We start from the raw sequence: 21,087 nt of genomic DNA, 5'->3' as shown, positions 1-21,087 counted from the left end.
GCTGCATGTAGATGGAATGCAATTAAAAGAACCATCTATGTTTTATAACGCATCACGTTGCCTGTGGAAATAGAGCTGCACTTTCCACTTTGTGGAAGGCGGTGTAGCAGTGATCTACTGTGTTCTCCTTTCTGTTCAGACAGTTAATAAACTGTTTGAATTTCGGTAGTTCATGTCTTATATTCCCTTGTGTGCTGTGTTGCGCAATGATGATACAGTGACGGACACGTGAGTGTTTGATGCCATGTGGGGCAACGATGACGGAGTGACGCGGTGACGACTCTATGTGATTAATTAGTATTCCAATTCCAATTCCTAATTTTCCCATGCCTACCGAGTCCATGGAACACATCATGGACTCCTGCAATTTCTATGTTACAACTGGCTCGAATCCTGCAAAATAGGGAGGGACACATCAAACAGAATGCCTTTATTTACAAAGAGCAAATAATAAGGAAATTTTCAGAGTTGGCTCATCAATTAATAGATAGATAGATGTGTTATGTCTTTTTTTGCAGAAGGCTATTGATGAAACACATTTTTTTTACTACATTGAGTCTTTGGTTCAGTGCACTTAAATAACGAAGATACATTTTATAATAACTTTTAAAAACAAACTTGAAGTTCGTCCATTTGCATTTATGCATCCCTGTTGTAGGGTTGTCTGATATTGATAAGTAATCAAATATATATTTTTAGACAATTCCTCAATATTGATCATATTTTTGGGAAGATAGCTATTTGTGCTTTCATAAGATATTTACCCTCAATAAATAAATATACATGAGAAACTAGCAACACTAATGTGGTATTATACAACACATATTGACTCAATTATCCTACCTTTACTTCCAGGAACTATTGTCTCCAAACTGCCCCGTAAGCTGGAGGTATTGGAAGGGGAGAATGCTGCTTTCTGCGTGGAGGTGGAAGAGGACGACATGGACGTCCACTGGTTTAAAGACGGTCTGAAGCTGCAGGAAACCCACCAGACCATCCTCAAGTCCTTTGGTAAAACCCACATCCTGGTCTTCGTCAACGTGGCCCACCAGGACACGGGGGTCGTGTCCTTTGTCACCGGGAGATCTAAGACGTCGTCCCGCCTCAAAGTCAAAGGTCAGTTTGGGAACCACACACGATATGAGCAAGCAAGATTTATTATTATCATTATTCAACACATACCATAAGTAAGGGATAATGTGCAGCCAGCCTGTCATTATTGCTAAATAAACCCCTTCAGAGTGATACAAGTCTTGATCACCCTGTCGTGGGTGGTTTTGAGATAATGAACGGCTGCCTGCACATTGTCTCGCTTATTATGCGGCTACTGGTACTGTAGTCTTTCAAACTTTTGGACAACTCAGAGGGCACAGCTGGCAAAGCATTTGGAGAAACTCAAGCTAAACCATTGAGTGACCCTTCCACGCAGCTACTCGACACAGCGCCCCCACCTGCCCGGTGGATATCAAGATGGATGTGGGACAACCCAACAGCGCCCTCCTGGCCTGGGTGCCCACCCCCTCTAGCCCCTCGGCCACCCGCTCCATCTTTGTGGTGGAGCGGCAGGAGGAGGGCTCGCAGGAGTGGCACAAGTGCTTCACCACGGAGACTGCCACCTCGGTGGAGGTCACGGGTGATGGCGTGCCCTGTGAAGGAGACTACCGCTTCCGGGTCTGCTGCATCAACAAGTACGGACGAAGCGGCCACGTGGAGTTCCCCAACGTTGTCCACCTGGGTGAGTGGTTGGCAGCGAAGTCAATACTGTATCTAGATACTATGAATCCTAAATTTGTTTGTGCACTTGTGCTTTGTGCTCAAGAAACAGATGTTGACATCACTGGTACAAAAATGGTACAGATTTGGTCTTTACAGGGTATTGACGGTGTCACAAAGATTTTGGTATCCCTAGTGCTTTACAAAGAACATAAAAAAAGCAAAAATAATTCCAAATATGCAGATAAAAATCTCTTTCTTCTCTTTAGTACCAGGGCCTAAGATTCACAGAAAGCTGCAGAGCTGCGAAGCGACCGAAGGGGAAGAAGTGAGGTTCTCCATCCAGCTGTCAACCTCCATAACTGGAACGTGGTTTTTGAACAGCACCCAACTGCAGAACGGCGACAGATACACTGTCTCACACTCCAAAACGCAGCATTCGTTGGTCATCCGTGAGGCCCACGTGACAGACGACGGAGCGGAGGTCACTTTCATAGCCAATGGAGTCAGGGATTCAGCCCTTCTTAAGGTCAAACGTAGGTGTAAAATCTGTTTCCTTTATTGTTGTTTGGGGAAATAGAATGTTACACATGAATCCTGATTAGCCTGTCTGAAGCCAGTTTTGGATTTGAACCAGTTGTGTTCAATTTAGTTCAATGCCGCTATCCTGTAACGAGCCAATTAGGTTGCACTTTGTCGATAACGTGTCCACATGCAGTGTTACATACAAGTGTACCTTTACACTTGTATGTAACAATGCATGTAGACATGCTGTCATGGGACATTTGTCATACCCAAAAACTGGCCTATGATTTTTAAAGCTGGACAAAATTGCACCTGACCCAGAACAGGGTTCACTGGGTAAAAAGCATTCATGAATCCTTGATAAAAACTGATATTTGAGAAGCTTTTCTTTCTCCATCTCCCTTCTAGCCGCTGAGGTAAAGTTCAGCCCTCTGACCGAGCTAGACAGAAATAAAAGGGTGGACATCGGCGATGCGGTTGTCCTCTACTGCGAAGTGTCCCACTGCTTTGCGAATGTACGCTGGTTCAAAGACGGCGCGGAGCTACTGATGGCGGACGGTCTCAACATCCAGTCAGAGGGGAATATGAGGAGGATCATCTTCCAAACAGCGGAGGTGTCAGACTCTGGAGTGTACACCTGCGAAACTACAGGGGACGTCGTCAAATTCAATGTGGAGGTGGCAGGTGAGGAGGAGCTGGGTGCATGTTATGAAGTTACACATGGATTTGCCAACCGTGGAGAGTAAATAAAGAAAATTTGAAATTTGGTCAAACTGTCAAAATCGAGAGCAGTTTCATTCCAAAACACGCATGAGAATTTAGAAAAATATAAGTAATGATAATAGCTGGTCATTATTGCAAAATAACCCCCGACAGGGTGATCAGTTCTTGCGTCACTCTGAAGGGGATTATCTTTGCGAAAAAGACCCGCTGGCTGCACAATACCCACTACAATACCCACTTGTTACACGGATAGTTAGTAAATTTAAATTATACACTGACGGAATATTGCTTTTATAACTAGTATGCCTAGTTTAAGAGCTTCCGCTAAGAAAAATAGTCCACAGCAACATAGTACACTGCAACAACACAGCTTACTGTTCTTCCTACAAAAAGACCCTACATGTGACTAAGCATTCATATCTTCAAGTCTTGCACTGTAGTTTCTATGTAATGCCACAAGATGGTGCCGCTAGCTAGCGTTAGCATTAGCATGAAGGCGGAGCGATACGAGGGACGTGAATCCAGGTGGAAACATGACAACTGTAATTATTTGGAAATAACTGACCAATTGCCACTATTGAGTCGAGAATTTCACAGACCCGTGCACTGATATTACCGTAACGTTATCACTGTGTACTCAACAATTTCATGCATTAAATCTCAGGCCCCCCTGTAGAGTTCAGTCCCATTCCAGAGGAAGACCTCCACAAGAGCAGCATGGAGCTGGACCCTGTGGTGCTCCACTGTCAGGTCTCCAGGGAGGACGCCGTCGTCACCTGGTAGGGATGGATCTTGTGGAATGATTTTACCACTTGTTTACACTTGTGGTTATTATATAATTCTTCTCATCAAATTTGACTTGACCTGACCTAAAATGACCTGATTTCAACACTGGTGTCCAAGCGTATCAAAGGTTAAATGCTGCTTTAAGGCAGTGTTTGCGACCATTGTGCCTGTGCCAGCACACAAGCTCAAGATCCAAAGATCAAAATCGCAGGGCTGCACTCATTCATTTAATTCATCAGTTCCAGCAGAACAGCAGCTCCATGTTAAAGTTTCACACTGGAAGTGAGAATGACTAGTCATGTTGAAAGGTTTTGACTGTTTGACAAGTCACTCAGTAAGTTGTTCCATTTCATACTATTCGTTCCTTTTGATTCATTTGGAGTAACGTACTGTGGGCAAGGGACAACTTCCTGGACGTTGAACAAGAGTGAAAAGAGTTAGTTCGGCTCTGAGTTGTGAATCAACTTCCCCCAAGAATCATTTAATTCTGTCAAAATGAGGTATTTTGGTGGAATGAAAAGTGTAAACAAAGGCCCCCCCCCCCAGACCCATCTCAGCAGGGGATCTGGTTTTCTTTGATCCGGCTACTGGTAGAGAGAGAGTTGAACCAACCACCCCATGTCCTCAGACATATCCAACGACTCCGTCACGACACCAGGGACTTCATGTTCGGCCTTGTTCTCCAGGCACTTTTAAATGCGCCCTTGGTGTGTCGGCTTTCAGACTGGGTGGCTCAAAGCGAGTGTGGTGGTGCGAGTGTGGTGGTCGTTGCCTTCGATCAGCTGAATAAAGGAACCCTATTCTCCAGGGGTTTTTGAAGGCCTTGGGCCGTTGGCTTTCAAAATCTGGTGAGTTTTGAGACTAGCTTTCCAGCGGCTACCTCTGAGTCACCGGGTCTTCTCAGTTCTGGTTGAGTCTTCCAGACATTTGGTTAAAGGAAGCTCAGCGCTTCAACAACGTTCAACTTTTTTTTTTTTTTTAGAAGTTCAGCCACCTAATCCTACTTTTCTCGAAGAAAACCCCTGTAGCATCATCGGTCCCGGAAACCAGCCAGGTACCCCCCCCCCCCCCCCAGACATACCGCAGTGGGATTTGTTGTTGTTGTGATCCAGCTACTGAGGCAGAGACGGGAGTCGAACGAGCTCACCCGACCTCCACGGAAACCTGTATGTCACCAGTCACCTTCGGGATCTGCCCTGTTTTCTGGGCGCTTTTAAATAAACCCCCGGGGTGAAGGCTTTCAAAAGCTAATTAAAATTATACGGCAAATTATACTTAAGAGACACTTTGTTTTGTACCTTTGTACACACTTTGTTTTGCAAAATATTAGATGATGCACCTGCTTGTCATCCGATATTCAAACTTGCAAACTAAATCAAACTACAGCAACACAACTAAATTCAATTCACAATGAATAGGTGCAAACAATCTATGGTATGATTAATACCTAAAATTAATACAAAAACATGATAACAAAGAATATGTTGTTCAGTCTTTGATTTGTCTAGAGCCAAAGATCAAATTATAACAATAATAACAACCTGAACACAAGGCCAAGATGAAAATGGCAATGTACAGCATAGAATAGTTTGCACCAGTGCTTCCCAACCATTTTCGACCATGGCGCACTTCCTATAATGAAATAATCCCAGGGAACAACACTATCTGTGAAGAAGTACAAGTACACGTCGAAGAATATCCTTTTAACTGCTAAAAACCTCTGAAACACGTATAACTGTGCTTATTAGTATGGGCTACTAACAATTAGCGATGCAAGACTTGCGAACGGTTTGTTCGTAACAAACAAATCTTTCGACTTAAATGACAGGAGCCAGGAGTCACGGTAGTCGACAGCCAGGAGTAACTCCAACAAAATAGTTGGGCGAGTAGGTGAATTTTCGACCCCATAGAATATTATGCAATGCCTTCACCTTTTATTCCCTTGATCGTTAAAATAGTCCTCAGTAATTATTTGCAGTTCTGATTCACTCGCCTGCTCACTCTTTTGCCGTAGTGAGTCATTTGTTCACTATGAACAAATCGTTCACAATTCTTGCATCAATAACTTTGAGTAGAACATAATAATAATCATAATAATTCGATGGGTTTGTGACATTTTGGTACAATTAACAATCACATTCCAACGTGGACGGACCATTCAGTCGACGTTCCCATCCTGTTTGTTTCTGGGTGTTTCCCAGGTCTAAGAACGGTTGTCAGATCCATCCCAGCGAGAACATCACACTGCAGGCGGAGGGCGCCATGCGGAGGCTGATCATACGCTCAGCGGAGGTGGAGGATGCCGGCGCCTACACCTGCCAGGCGGGGAACAGCTGCGTGGATTTCACCGTGAATGTCCGAGGTACGGGGAAGGGGGGTCCGATCCCCAGAGTGACCAGGATGAGATGCTCATGATGGGAACCAGTGAAGGACGATACCACTTTTCTGCTGGTCTTAGCCTCAGGAACAGGCTTAAGACCGGTTCAGGAATGCCCCTCACTCCCAGACCAGTTCAGAAATAACTGAACACTAATTGTGTTTTTTGACGAATCAGAAATGAGCATTCCATAGAGCCGTGGAATGATGACTGATAAATGACTCGCACTCAACGGCAGAGCCGCCGGTGATGATAGTGGAGCCCAAGGACGACGTGGTGCTGGAGCGCTACGTCTCAGAGGAGATCCAGCTGCAGTGCGAGCTGTCCCGCTCGGGCGGTCTGGTGCACTGGTACAAGGACGGCCTGGTGCTGGAGGACGCCGCCAACGTCCAACTGGCCTCGGAGGGACCTTACCGGAGGCTCAGCATCCTCTGTGCCACAGCGGATGATTCTGGAGAGTACGTCTGTGACACAGAGGGAGACTCTGTATTCTTCCAGCTCACTGTCACAGGTAGGTTCTATCGACCCACCTATCTATCTATCTCTTTTTTTTGTTTGCCTGGTCAGAAAACGATGGCCTTAGATGTCCTGGTATCCAAGGCGACTCAAAATATATCCTTGTTTAATTTGCAACCACTGAGGATTATTATAATTATCGTTATCATTATTATTAATATTATTCCACCATTATTCCTCCACCCTACCTCAGAGCCTCCGGTCAGAATCCTTTCCCCCAGCCAGTCGGAGCTGGAGCTGAGCCACCTCGCCCCGGGGAGGCTGGAGCTGTGCTGTCGGATCTCCCACCCCGACGGCCACGTGTGCTGGTACCGGGACGGCCTGGAGGTGGAGGAGAGCCCCAGGCTAATCCTGGAAGAGGACGGAACCCACCGCCGGCTGGTCCGGCCCACCACCACCGTAGGCGACAGTGGGGAGTACGTGTGTGACACCGAGGACGACTCGGTGGCCTTCCTGGTGACCGTCACAGGTATGGGGTGGCTGGGGAACAAGGTGACTCCATCAGTGTTACCCCCTCCCTTCGCCTTTATGGTTCTGCAAAGATACTTCCCAAATCTCCACAACACGTTGCCCGGCCCTGCGCGTCAAACAAGCTGATTGGTGGAATTGTCCAATTACATGTTGAGAGGCGGGTTCGGGTCCTGTCCAGGAGTTTCCAGCGTACTTTTGTAGTAATCGCCCTTCATTGTCCCCATGTCTCTCTCTTTGTCCTCACCAGAGCCCCCCGTGAAGCTATCCAGGCCGTCCGGGAATCAGTCGGACGAGGTGGAGGGTCTCTCGGGGAGGCCGGTGGTCCTCGAGGTCCGGGCGTCCCGAGCCGAGGCGCGGGTGAGGTGGCTGCTGGACGGCAGGGAGGTGGAGGACGGCTCCAACGTCTCCGCCACCGAGGACGGCCTGGTCCGCCGCCTGACCATCCACTGCCCGACTCCGGAGGATTCTGGCAAATACACCTGCGACGCCGGGGATGACGACATTCACTTCCAGGTCAAGGTTTCAGGTGAAACAAAATGGCGGATGAAGGAGCCTTTTTTATCAAAGCTGAATCGTGTGAAATTTGGTCTGTAAAGTTGTGTTCAGCGCATCAAACACCTCCCCCAATGCTTCCTGTCCCTCCGAAAAGTAGGAGTCTTTTAGCTTTAGTGGTGTAAGAATCAAACGATTCGTTCGCAGTGAACAAATCATTGAAATGACTCAGGAGTTGGGAGTCACTGTGGCAAAAGAGTGACTCTTCAACTAACAATATAACAATAATTACTGAGGACCAAATTAAGGTACAAGGCAAAAAGAAAAGGTTTTGGCATTTGGCATAATTCACATTGAATGTGACTGATTCACACTTTGCATTCCACAAAAATAAACAGTTTCGACTGAATTAAATGATTCTTGTGAGAATCACAACTCAGAGCCAAATAGACTCTTATGAGTCCATCGTTCAGGAAGTTCCTCCCACGTCGCCGCGCTTCACACCAACTGAAGCAAATGAACAGAAAATTGAACAAATGTGTTCAAATGAGTGACTCGTCATGAACCAAATCAAAAAAAAAAAGAAAAAAAGACTCAAACCTTTTTAATCTTGCGGCAACTTGTTTTTTTGGGACCAAGAACTATTCGAGTGTGACCTATTTTTGGAACTCAGTCCCTCCTGGAAGTCCCATTTTTTTCGATTGTAATAATGCAAATTCAAAAAAATCTCTCTGGGAATATTTGTGAGCACTTGCAATTGAGCAACAATGTTAGACTTTTTTATTTTAATTATTATTAATAATTATATTTATATTATTAAGCTATTATTACATATATATATATATATATATATATATATACCTATTTTTAATTTAAAAAAAAATATTTTAATTTTTAAATGTTATAAAAATTATGTTACTAGTTACAGTTAAGATTTGAAAGTAATATTCACAGTAGCTTGTGGTGTGTTCTCAGAATTAACTCATTTGAATTATAAACTGATGGTGATAATAAGGGATTTATTTTATTGTAATTTTTTTCAGTCTTTTGTTAAAAATAAAATTGGGTCCATCTTATTATATTATAAAGAATAATATCAGTTAGAATTTAAATACAATTAAGTTAATAGATCATTAAATCGATTAAAAGGCTAATAATAATAATACAATCAAATAAAATACCTTTAAAACACAATCTGCACTATGTTTACGTACTTTCATCCCAGAGCCTCCAGTGAAGATTCTCAGGAAGTCGAACATCCAGTCGGACGTGAGGTCTCGTCTTTCCGATGACGTGGTGCTGGAGTGCGAGCTGTCCAGTGCCAACGCCGTCGCCAAGTGGTTCAAAGATGGCTGCCGAGTGGAGGGCGACGAGAGGTTCTGCGAGGAGGAGGAGGGTGCGTTCCGCTCGCTGGTCATCCTCAACGCGGAGCTGGAGGATTCAGGAGAGTACTTCCTGGACGTAGGAGATGACAGCGTCAGCTTCCGGGTCACAGTAGAAGGTGACCTTTGATCGTATTATTTCCCTGTTACCGTGTATTTGCTTCGGGAGACGCTCAATTTGTTCCTTATGTCCACACTCATCTCTTCAAGTCCTCCATTCTAGTTCCTATGTGCTGTCACAAGATGGCGCCACAAGCTAGTGTTAGTATTAGCATTGAGGCGGCACGAAACACGGGACGTAAAACCAAGTAAAGAAGTAGTTGCCCACGTCAACGGTTATCTTTAACAGACAGCGGCCGTTATTCAGAAATAACTGACGCTGATCGCCGCTGTTGACCAATCTGAATTAAGTATTCCATTCCATTTGGTCCTGGTTTGGGTGATGAACCGCTACAGAATTGAGACTACTGACAGTTAACAAATGGAAAAAAAAAAAAGTCATCAATCAATCGTTCAGCCTGCCAAATATAGTAAATATTCAACAAATAGAGGAGTCTTCTGTTTCATGTAGAATGGTCTGACTTTGGTTGTCTGTCAACTTCTTGACCTCCAGAGCCGCCGGTGAGCATTGTGGGCAATTCCAATGACAACGACTACCAGGAAGTGGTGGCGGGGGAAGACCTGATCTTGGCCTGCGAGGTCTCCCGGGCAAACGCGCCCGTCCAGTGGTACTGCAACGAGCAGCCGCTGAGCCAAAACTCCCGGACCTCCATTGAGAGCTTCGGCACGCTGAGGAAGATCATCATCTCAAACGTCCAGCTGTCGGACTCCGGGAAGTACGTGTGCGACGCCGTGGACGACAAGATGATCAGCGTCGTCAGGATTCAAGGTATTGAACCTCTCGCAGAGGAGCAAGTATTAGAATAGAAATAATACAGAAACATGTCTTGGCGATTCCCTGCCTCTCTGTCTCTCTTGGTTCTCTATAGGTTCTTAAGAAAGAGAACAAAGCCATTTATAGAATATCCGCACTTGACCATACGTTCAACTGAACCGGCTTGGCGTAGCCCCAAAACTCTGTTCTCGACCCGAAGTTCATATTAAAGAGCAAAGATCGCATCAAACGTCTGAATCAGCTCTCACCCCAGAATTTGAGGATGCATTGACTGGTGACTTGGATAACTAGACATAAACTGGACTAGACCTCAGCTAAGTTGACCCATTTTCCCAGCGTTCGAGGAACAGGTTAAATTGGGTGCCGACAAACATGTAAGAAACGTCCTTTTCATTCTTTCCTCTTCCTCTGGTTTTTGCGCAGAGAGCCCGGTCAAGTTCATAAACAAGGAGGAGGACACGGTGGTCACCGGTTACGAGGCTGAGAGCGTCACCTTGACAGGTGTGGTCTCCAAGGAGACGGCCCCGGTGCGCTGGCTGAGGGACTGGACGCCGGTGGACGGCGAACGCTTCCACGTGCGCACGGACGGCCACACACGCACACTGACCATCGACCCCCTGAGGCGGTCGGACGCCGGGGAGTACACCTGCGACGTCAACACAGACCAGATCCACTTCAGTCTGCTGGTCAAAGGTGACGGTGGTCTTTGTGAGGGCCAGCTCCGCCTGCATAGATCCAGGCAGTATAGATGGTATAACAATTCAATTGAAACTTTTGGACGTTTCGAGACATTCAAAACAATTGTTTCGAAGCGTTTCTAAACTGTGGGCTCAACACTGCCATATATTGGCAGAAGTTGTCATTGCAGTTATTAATTATAGGCGTATTGATGCCTCCCTTTTTCCAAACCAAATACCTACATTAATTATACATGCAGACAAAATCAAGTTAAACGTTTCAGTCTTCCGTATCGAAATAGCCATTTCTTATAAATACATAAAAAGTATAAATATTGAATATGCCGAACTGTACCTTTAGGCTCATCATAAGGTCATTTAACATGCTTTTTGATGCAGTTACTAGCAAGACATTGTGTTTATGCCCGTGTTGACAAAAAAAAAAAGAAAAGCCAGTCCTTAAACATCGACCACCTCCATCCTAGAAATGCGGATCAAGTTTGTGACATCGCTCAGCGACACGGTGGCTCACGCCGACGGCATGGTGACCCTGTGCTGTGAGGTGTGCAAGCCCAAAGCCGACATCCAGTGGCTGAAGAACGGCGCAGAGATCGTCCCCAGCAGGCGCTTCACCATCCGGGCCGACGGCGTGGAGCGCAGCCTGACCATCCACCGTCTGATCAGAGAGGACACCGGGGAGTACGCCTGCGAGTCCAGGGACGACCGCACCGCAGCCACGCTGAGAGTGGAGAGTCGGTTCATCTGATAGGATAGATAGTAACTCCACCATATGGATTCAATTTCTGGAATAATCATGCTAATAGGTTGTCCTGCTCTTCCTCCCAGTGCCTCGGGTGGTGGAGTTCCTCACCGAGCTCCACAACACCACCGTGCTAGAAGGTGAGGACGCTACCTTCAAGTGCGTGGTGTCCCCTGAAGACGTCCAGCTGGTCTGGCTCATGGACAACGAGCCCGTCACCCTCGGCGACCGTTTCCAGGCGACCAGGAATGGCCTGTGTCACACCTTGGTGATCGGGAAGTGCTTGCTGCTGGACTCCTCCAAGATCATCGCAGAGGCTGAGGGGAAGACGAGCAAAGCCGCCCTCAAAGTGCAAGGTGAGAGCACTTAAAGCAAGGAGGCTAGGAAGCTGTTGGAATGTGGATGGCTTTAGCGCCTCCTATTGAAAGGAACAAATTTAGATTTTATTTCCTGTATCTTGGTGCATTTTACCACACCGTTTGATGATTCTATCTGACTTCACTCGTAAAATCAAATGGTTGTTGGTATAAAAACTGTGATATATTTTGACCTAAACCTAAAATCGTGACCGTGTTCTTTGATGGTGCGATTGCCCCGATGCATGAAGGTCATCTGAAGCTATTCCCTCAATACTGGATCAATTTACAAGACTCTTACACCAATCACTCGGTTTAACTCCCAATGATTGAGACATATGGACGCCGGGGTTTCTTTCAAATTGTCCACCAAAGTCTTTATGAATCCAAACAAGATGTGGTTGTTGCACAGAGGAGAGCCAAACCGCCTCAATCTCGTGTAGTTGGAACTAGCACTTTATAACACAGATATTAAAGATATTTTGCAACCAGACTCAATGAATGACTCATGGATAAATATTAGCAATGAGGTTTAAGTTCCAGGAAAGGGTTTTTATATATTTATAATATTGCATTGTAGTCCATGGTCAATAGCTGACGGCCGGGCTGGCTTGTAAATGTTCTTCCTAAGATACTGTATCCTATGTATTATAGTAAATAAGTATACTAGTATATAAGAATGTATTATATAACTTTCACTTTTCCATCTTGGCCCAAAGCTGCCGCAGCTGGGAAAGGGTTTAAAACCATCCCCATTGTTGAAGTATCATTCTTGCCTTCTCCGCTCTGGTGCAGAGGCCCAGGTCATGTTCACCAGGAAGGCGGAGGCCGTCATGGCGGAGGAGTTTGGCCACGCCACCTTGGAGACGGAGGTCAGCTTGGAGACGGGCGAGGTACAGTGGATGCGGCAGGGCGTGGTCATCCAGGCGGGACCCCGCCACACGTTCGCCCAGGACGGCTGCAAGCGCCGCTTGAACATCTGTGACCTGACGCTGTCCGACCGCGGCACGTACCGCTGCGAGACCCTGCACGACCGCACACAGGTCAAGCTGAACGTGGAGCGTAAGTTCATAGAACAACCTTAATGTCGAGAAACGTTCTACTCCGCTGCAGCTTCTCACTGTGCTTTGAATGCAGTCGTTAGAGAAATTCCGAAAAAGCTCTTAAGCACGCAAGAAATAATGAGCGGTACAGTTGGGGGCGCAGGTGCAAGATAAGACGTGCCTAGACAAAGGTTTTTTTCGGACCCCTTGGCAACGGCTCTTTGTTTCAGGGAAATAAATGAAGAAGAAGAAAGAAGAAACAGTCTTTATTTGTCACACAACACACCACACTACAACACATGCTTGCACACACACACACACACACACACACACACACACACACACACACACACACACACACACACATGCACATGCTTTGGATGGTGGCCGGTGAAATGGTTCCTCTGCATTTAACCCATCCTGGCTTGTCCTTCTTCCGGGGCCACAGCCAGGAGCAGTGGGCAGCATACGTGGACGCGCCCGGGGACCAGGTGATAAGTGTCCATCGCTGGTCAGACGATGATGTGTGCATGTTTTTGAGGGGGTCCTTACTGACGTGAGGTGGAGGAAACCCCATGTGAACACGGGGAGAACATGCAAACTCCACACAGAAAGGCTCCTATTTGGGAGATAACCCGCCGGAGCACGGTGCCAACAGTGCCCCAGGCAGGAATCGAACCCAGGACCTTCTTGCTGTGAGGCAGCAGTGCAATGCGCTTTTACTGAGCCGAAGGTCAAAACAAAGCCTCGGGACCATCCATCCATCCATCCATTTTCTTATTCCACGTCCCTAGAACTAGTCTGCGATGTCGAGAATCAGCAGGCCCAGGCCCCCGCCTTCGCCCGCCGCCTGGCTGGCATGGCACCCGACCCCAACGCCTATCCCTGCAGATACTGGGCCCACAGGGTGGCGGCTCCATGATATTTACTCGGGCTATCCCCGGCCGAGCGCCATGGGTCAAGGCCCGGCCACTAGATGCTCGCGAGCTCCCCTCCCAGGTATGGCTCCTGGAGAGGGCCCCGGTTTCCCTATTCCAGTCGAGGTACCATTTTGCCGTTGATGTTTTTTCACTGGGGTCCTTTGAATCACTCTTTGTCTGGTCCCTCCCCTGGGACCACTCTGCTTTGGGAGACCCTACCAGGGGCTAATGCCCCCGACAACACAGCTCCCAGGGTCACAGGAACACACAAACCCCTCCACCGCAGTAAGGTGGCGATTCTTAGGGGGGAGCCTCGGGATGCAGAACGAAAATACGAGAATATGGAATCGGCCATTTTTCCCATCGCACAATCCAATGGGGCAGATGTTCAAGCCTTAAGAAATGTAAAATCTCCTTTTGGGAATTTGACAATCTCACATTGTAGTCATGTTTCTAAGTGTACTTTTGGAACATGATTGGAATAACAGTTATATCACAGAATACACATTTCTGCATCAAAGCTTGGCTCTTTATCATGGCTGACAGGATGAAATGTCAACAATGTTCTATTAATAAGATTAATAAGAATTTGACATTTCAAAGGCTGTGGTCCACGTCCTCTAAAGGCCTGTTCTTTGTGATAACACTAGCACCAAGAATAGAAAAGGTGTCGACACACCGCTATGCTGTTATACAACACATTAACGCACTGAGTGATGCTGCAAATAAAATGGATCACAGACCAAAGGTGGGGCAGTTTCAAAAAGACGGCAAACACGTCGACCCCTATTTGCACTTGTAACCTATTCACTCACAACATTCAGTTTGTCCTTTAAAGTGGCATAAACAAGGTTTCTGAAGTGAAACAGCGTGGAAATAGGGACAGTGAGATACTAAAGCAAAATGCTAGTATTCCATTTGAACTGATGCGGGTGTCACTTCCAGAACCAATGTATCTGCATTCATGGTGTCGTCTTCCATTGTAATTTCTATGAATCGCCACAAGATGTCGCCACTAGCTGGCATTTGCTGTTTGTCACACGTTGAGGGCCACTGAGAGCGCCACTGTGTTCATAGGTTCGGGTAAATGTGAACAGTATTAATGAGAAAAATGTACATTTTTGGCTTTTTTTCAGACAAATACTGTTAATATAATATATATAAACCTGATATATAAACCTCTGATCTGGCCCTGTGACTGCTAAAGTAATGATCTTCTTATTGAAGGCTTTGCTGATGATGCTGTGATGGAAAGTACCAGAAGGCACTTTCAACCCTCACCCTTCTGCCTACCCTCCCTCCCTCCCCCCCAGCCCGCAAGATCTCCATCCGCCGGGGCCTGGGCGACCAGGAGACGTTGGAGCGGGAGACGGCGTCCTTCGAGGTGGAGCTGTCCCACGCCGAGGTGGAGGGGGCGTGGCAGAAGGACGGCATCCGGGTGAAGCCCAACAACCAGTGGCGTGTGAGCGCCAACGGTCGCGTGCACGGCCTCACGCTGTCCAACCTGACGCCGGAGGACACGGGCACCATCGTGTTCTCTGCCGAGGGCGTCCGCACGGCCGCCAGGCTCACCGTCAAAGGTGAACATAATTAGGACCCTGCTGCCACCCTTCACCTCGCAATGTAGGCCTGAGAAGTTTCTACTTTAAAATCGTGCATATGACATTTTTATATGTGATGTATTACATGTCCAATTTTTTATTGTTCATTGTCGAATTATCGGTATATTTCAAAATGTTTCTGTCTTTAAGTACATTTTAAGGTTTTATTGAATATTGCCAATTTTTCAGCTAATCATCTATCCATCTATCTATCTACAGTTTCTCTCCATCTATCTACAGTATCTATCTATCTATCTATCTCTCCATCCATCTATCTACAGTATCTCTCCATCTATCTATCCATCTCTCCATCCATCTATCCATCTATCTATATTTAAAGAACTATACCATAGTAACCACTGCCAAAATCAAGGATGGATAGCAAAATCCACTGAAATAATGGGAAAAATGTCAAATAATTACGTTAGTTCAGAGGTGGTCCTAGTTCCTCTGGTTCCCATAGAGGAGATCTTGAAGAGCCCCCTTGATTGATCGACTAAATGGCTGACAGACTTTCTCGATTGATTGACAGAGACACCAGTGTCGATCCTCAGAAAGCTGGCGGACGTTCGTCTGGAGGAGGGACTTCCTGTCACTCTGGAGTGTGAGTTCTCTCGACAAAACGTGGATGTCAAGTGGCGCAAGGTAAAAAAATACAAGTAGATCATGAAGTAGATCACCCCAGGCCATCGTCTGGTGTTTTAATACCGCTGCGGTTATCGATTGTTGTTACTGATCCAATTGTTCACTGTGTAAATCTAAGTGCTTCACACGTTCTCTTTAAAGTGGCAATCCATCATATCGTCTGTGTTCGGTGGCCCACATCCAACATCCAATTTGACCCTTGCCGACTATCACTCTCTTTTCACAAAATGTTTTCTTCTGATCTATTGACTGGGGTCCTTTTTCTTGATCAGTTGAGTTGTTTGTTGTTTTTTTGTGGATGTTCATCCATGTTCGCCAGTTTACTCACCGCAACTGACTACGCTGCTTTATCAAATTCACCACGGCTGCCATTTCACTTGTTGTGTAGGGCGGACCCCGCCATCAACCATGTCAAACAGCATACAGAGGAACACATGCTTAGGGCAAATACATTGAATGGCTATTTCTGAAAAAGTGCCAAAAGAGTGCTAAAAAATATATTACGGATTACCACTTTAAGTGAACACAACCTACAGGATCCACTGACAGCCAATCTACACCTTAGTGTCTAGCTTGGGGGCTTATCGATTGGTCAGTAGTTTGGGCAACTTGAAACCGATTCCACAGCAATAACTCATTCTCGATTCGCAACATAACAGAACAAATCAGAACCCGGTTGATAAATCGGTTGTTAATCGAGCCTTTGTGAACGCCTAGAATGGCTCGGAGCTGAAGCCGGGTAAGAACTGTCGGATCTACTCGATGGGAAGGAGGCGCTGCTGCCAGATCCTGCAGACTTCTGTTGACGACTGTGGGGACTACACCTGCGACACGGGAGAGATCAACACAGGATGCTCCCTGGAGGTCTACGGTAGGACCCTCCAAATCAAGCAAAACATTTAAAGGATAGGTCCGCCGTCGATTTTGGTTTCCATCATTTACAGCTGTCCCTCGCATGAGCTGGCTGATCGCTTTCCAAAAAGAACAAGAAGCTCGCCTTTTCCAGAAGGAGGTTTGAAAATGTCAGTTTTTTGGGCTTAAACGAGACTAGAGAGACTAGAAACAGGAAGTTGTAACCTGCTGTAGCCAACATTATGCTATGGTAATAATAATAAAATGAGATATTACTGTTACTTAAAACATGTCATAATACACAAGGAAACATGTGACTATAATGTTAGATTCCCGTTTTCAATGAGGAGATTTAAAACATTTTTTAGGCTTAAGCAAAACTTGAGGGACTAGAAACTGCAAGTAACCCCACTTCCTACTGGCAACCTGCTGTAGCCAACCTAACACTCTGGATGTACAGCGGAAGTTGCAAAAAATTGTTTTAAATAAAATGTAATTTTACCGTTATTCAAAACATGTGACTTCAATGCTCATTTCCAGTTTTGTAAAGGAGATTTTTTTTTTTTTTAAACATTACCCCATTGGGCTGCATTCAAGCACAGCGAGAAGCTGCAGCAGAGTGGTACTTTTCTCAAGAGTAAAGCATTCAGTGAGGTTGTGCTGCGAACAGTTAAAAGTGATGGGAACCAAAATTTTGGATCAGGAATTAATAAATATTGAACACATCCTTTAAGTCAGTTCCAGAATGGTTGAGATTTTGCCGACTATTGGTTAATAATGAAGACACTTGAGTGTTAATTGATTAATTGAAGTATTAACTGTTAGTTTTCTGTTAAAACACCTCATTGCTGCATGGTAGACGGTGCGTACCGCTGTGAGACACCTCGAGAGGCTTCAAGGTTAAGACCCAGATAAGATTAAAGCTTACCTCGGGCGAAGAGGTAACCTGCAAATACGCCACATTTATTTTAGCTTTGTGACTTTGACTCTCGGCCTTTGTCCGTCCTCATCCGATCAGAGCACGAGCTGCAGATCGTCCGGGACCTGGAGGACCTGGTGGTGCAGGAGGAGCAGAACGCCGTCTTCATGTGCGAGGTGTCCCTCGAGGACGTGAGCGCAGAGTGGTACAAAGACGGACACAGGATTCGACCGTCGTGCACCACCAAGACGCGCACAGAAGGTTGGGCGGACAAATTTGAGAACATTGAGCTAATGTATCAGAAATGTCCCCGTCGAACCCACAAGCACATTCACACAAAATGTGCCGTCGGGATTAGAAAATGAAAGGTTAAAATGATAATAGAAATGTCCGCAAATATTTCTAATTCCATGTGCCCGATCTTTACATTCTTGCCAGTAAAGGCGGACCCCGCCACCAAACCGCCTATAAAGGAACACATGCATAATGGAGATACATCGAATGGCTGTTTTATCAAAAGTGCCAGAAAAAAAGTATCAAATCTTGGGGGTTTTTTTAAATGAAATGTATTTTCTTTTTATTAAACTTTGTAAGAAACTAAAACCTTAACAATCAGTAAAGCACCGAGGCAGAAGTGGAGAAGCTTTCATGGGTTTTATCTGCCAAGTTTCCACTGGTTTTAACAACGTCAACCGGTTTGAAATTAGGAAATTGATTGTTCTTTGTGTTTTGTGTTTCTTCCCCCAGGAACCAAGCACTTCCTGCTGATGTGTAACGTGAAGGCCGAGGATTCGGGAGAAATCCGCTTTGTGGCCAAAGAGGTTGAATCCACGGCCTTCCTGGAGGTGGAGGGTAGGACCACAGTTACTGCAGAACATCCTCCTGCTTATGCTGCATTATTACACAGTACTGTAATAAATACCGGAATAATCAATTCGTATTGGTCAATAGCAACAAACAGCGGTCACTTATTTCTGAAGAATGACCGCTGATCTGTTAATAATGACCATATCCACTGGTAACCACTGCTAACACTAGCTAGTGGCGCCATGATGTGGCGCTGCATATAAACCACAATGAAGACTTGAAGAGATTAATGCGATTATGTCCAATTTCACATTAACAACAGTAAAAAGTTTAGCCATATGTACGGTGAGTATTTTTGCAGGGAGAAAGTTTGCTATGTTGTGGCACTCTTTTCTGAGTGGAAACTCTTCAACTTCCAGCCAGGGCGTCCTGGTGGCTCAACCAGATAACTGCACATACCATGCAGGTAAAACACCTGCCGCAACACAGGTGTGTGCTGCGTGTCTCTCTCTCAACCATGAAAAATAAATGAAACTGCCCAAAAAATGTTAAGACAAAAGAACCCCCTTCAGAGTGATGCAAGACCCTGTTGGGGGTTAATACTGCAATATTGACCGGCTTTGCTGCACATTGTGCTGCTTATTACACATATGCATGAATTAAACGGCATGTACCTGTATTTGGATACATGCCGCTCAAGCAGTTTCTCCTACATGTCTGTGCGTTCACCTCAGAGCTGCCGGTGTCCATCGTGAAGCCGCTGCGCGACCGCACCGCCCTGGAGAAGCACCGCGTGATCCTGGAGTGCACCGTGTCCACGCCTCGCTGCAGCGCCACCTGGTGGCGGGGCGAGGAGGAGCTGCGCTCCTCCGACCGCCTGGACGTCCTGGCCGACGGCTGCTCCCACAAGCTGCTCATCCACCAGGCGGCGCCGGAGGACGAGGGCACCTACAGCGTCCAGGTCGGGGAGCACACGTGCCAGGCCAAACTGCTGGTGGAGGGTAGGTTGGTGGGTAAATAATGACATCTGAAAAGTCTGAAACTGTGGTAAATCAAATGAATAGTTGCTTTATCCATTGTGCTCCTCCATCAAATGAATGTTTATGTGTGTTAATAGATTTAGTGAAGTAAACGCTGCATCATAAACGCAACTTCAGCTTTAGGATATTCATTCATATAATTGATTATGTTCATAGCACAACCTCGCTTAACGCTTTGCTATGAGAAACTTGCCACTCTGCCGCAGCATCTCAATGTGTTTACATGCAGTGCAATGGGGCGACCGTTTAAACCTTCAAGAATTTTAAATCTCCTTCTCAAAAACATTGAGTAGTTATACCAAAAAAGATCAAATGCAAGCCCTGCACCCCAGGTATTAAAGGGTTTTATTGGCTCTTTTGGACTTCCACGAATCAGCTCTTTTTGCCACATCCGCGCTAACATAGAGACTAGAAACGGGAAGTTGTGTCGCTTCCTACCGGGAACCTCCTGCAGCCATCGTTTGGCTTTGGACGTACTGTGGCAATTACAATTATTCATTAAAAAGTCATTTTAAACAAAATGTGATTTTGGTGTTATTCAAAACCCTCATCCCCATCTTGCTCCTCCTCTTCCTTCTTCCCCTCTTACTCTTCCTCCTACAGCCCAGGCCCTGGTGATGGCGCAGGAGCTGGAGGATGTGGAGGTGGCAGAGGGTGAGGCGGCGTGCTTCCACTGCCAGGTGTCTTTGGACATCGGCAAGCCGCCCGGGTGGACCCTGAATGGGGAGAGCCTGCAGCCAGGGCCCCTGGTTCGCATGGAGAACCAGGGCACGGTCCACAGGCTCACCCTGAGAAACACCAGCCTGGAGATGGGCGGCACGGTCAGGTTCACTACAGGGAAGGCCCGGAGCCAGGCCACGCTGACCGTTAAACCCAACTAGACGGAAGAATAGAAAGAAAAATGAATGTGACTTTGAAAGAACTTTGAATTGATACCATGGGTTGTCGAGTTCATTTCAAAATGCAGGTGTTCAGTGAAATGACATTCTGAATGATTTAGGGCTACCTATAAAACCAATTATTCCCCTTTTATACAATGTAGACAACGTTTTTTGGGCATCTCCTTTACATTTGTACTTTACAGAGTAGTTACTCATTAAAGAACTTAAAACAACCATTTTCTCAATGACTTTCCCAATGCAAAGAACTGAAATCGAACAAATTAACATTTTTCCAATTTTTTTTTTATTACTTAATTTAACCTTCTCGGAGACAGTTAATACATGATGCCAGATTTATTGTTAATTTATTTATTTTAGAGGTCAAAAGCAACCAAAACAATTATTTCAAGTTAAATTGTGGCAAACTAAATGCATTAACTGCTCTAAAATGTACTCCCCCATACATTTGCACAAATGTCACACGATTATTCCTCTAAGATAAGGAAAGGTTTGTGTGTGGACGATCAAATGAATATCACAAGAAACTTTGTTATGGAAGAAAGAATATTAAATTAAACCAAAAACAGCGCTCGTACTGTTTCAAATGGCATTATTCTTTGCAATTCAATACAATCTGGTATTGACAAAACAGAGGTGTTGGTTAAATTCCATCTACTGGATCATGGTTTGGACATCAGCATTTTAT

General features: G+C 45.8%; 1 protein-coding gene across 2 annotated transcripts in view; it reads left to right on the top strand.

The window, feature by feature from the left end:
• The window catches only part of obsl1a (obscurin like cytoskeletal adaptor 1a), a 28,275-nt gene extending 7,661 nt beyond the window's left edge, over window positions 1-20,614 (top strand). For both annotated transcript variants that reach the window (XM_080024378.1, XM_080024377.1), the window contains exons 4-25: window positions 856-1,116; window positions 1,430-1,735; window positions 1,983-2,249; window positions 2,647-2,922; window positions 3,626-3,740; window positions 5,949-6,109; window positions 6,363-6,635; window positions 6,834-7,109; window positions 7,359-7,637; window positions 8,829-9,104; window positions 9,599-9,874; window positions 10,304-10,573; window positions 11,043-11,309; window positions 11,404-11,673; window positions 12,469-12,735; window positions 14,950-15,216; window positions 15,770-15,882; window positions 16,600-16,753; window positions 17,753-17,914; window positions 18,401-18,505; window positions 19,195-19,461; window positions 20,104-20,614. In XM_080024378.1, coding sequence (XP_079880504.1) covers window positions 856-1,116; window positions 1,430-1,735; window positions 1,983-2,249; window positions 2,647-2,922; window positions 3,626-3,740; window positions 5,949-6,109; window positions 6,363-6,635; window positions 6,834-7,109; window positions 7,359-7,637; window positions 8,829-9,104; window positions 9,599-9,874; window positions 10,304-10,573; window positions 11,043-11,309; window positions 11,404-11,673; window positions 12,469-12,735; window positions 14,950-15,216; window positions 15,770-15,882; window positions 16,600-16,753; window positions 17,753-17,914; window positions 18,401-18,505; window positions 19,195-19,461; window positions 20,104-20,381 — 5,186 coding nt within the window. In that variant the 3' untranslated portion in view covers window positions 20,382-20,614. The remainder of the gene's footprint in view (window positions 1-855; window positions 1,117-1,429; window positions 1,736-1,982; window positions 2,250-2,646; window positions 2,923-3,625; window positions 3,741-5,948; window positions 6,110-6,362; window positions 6,636-6,833; window positions 7,110-7,358; window positions 7,638-8,828; window positions 9,105-9,598; window positions 9,875-10,303; window positions 10,574-11,042; window positions 11,310-11,403; window positions 11,674-12,468; window positions 12,736-14,949; window positions 15,217-15,769; window positions 15,883-16,599; window positions 16,754-17,752; window positions 17,915-18,400; window positions 18,506-19,194; window positions 19,462-20,103) is intronic.
• The last annotated feature ends 473 nt before the right edge of the window (window positions 20,615-21,087 follow it).

Source organism: Zeus faber (assembly GCF_960531495.2).
Source record: "Zeus faber genome assembly, chromosome: 2".
Taxonomy (NCBI): Eukaryota; Metazoa; Chordata; class Actinopteri; order Zeiformes; family Zeidae; genus Zeus; species Zeus faber.
The sequence above is the reverse complement of the archived record's forward strand: the minus strand, read 5'-3'. Positions and strand labels throughout refer to the sequence as shown.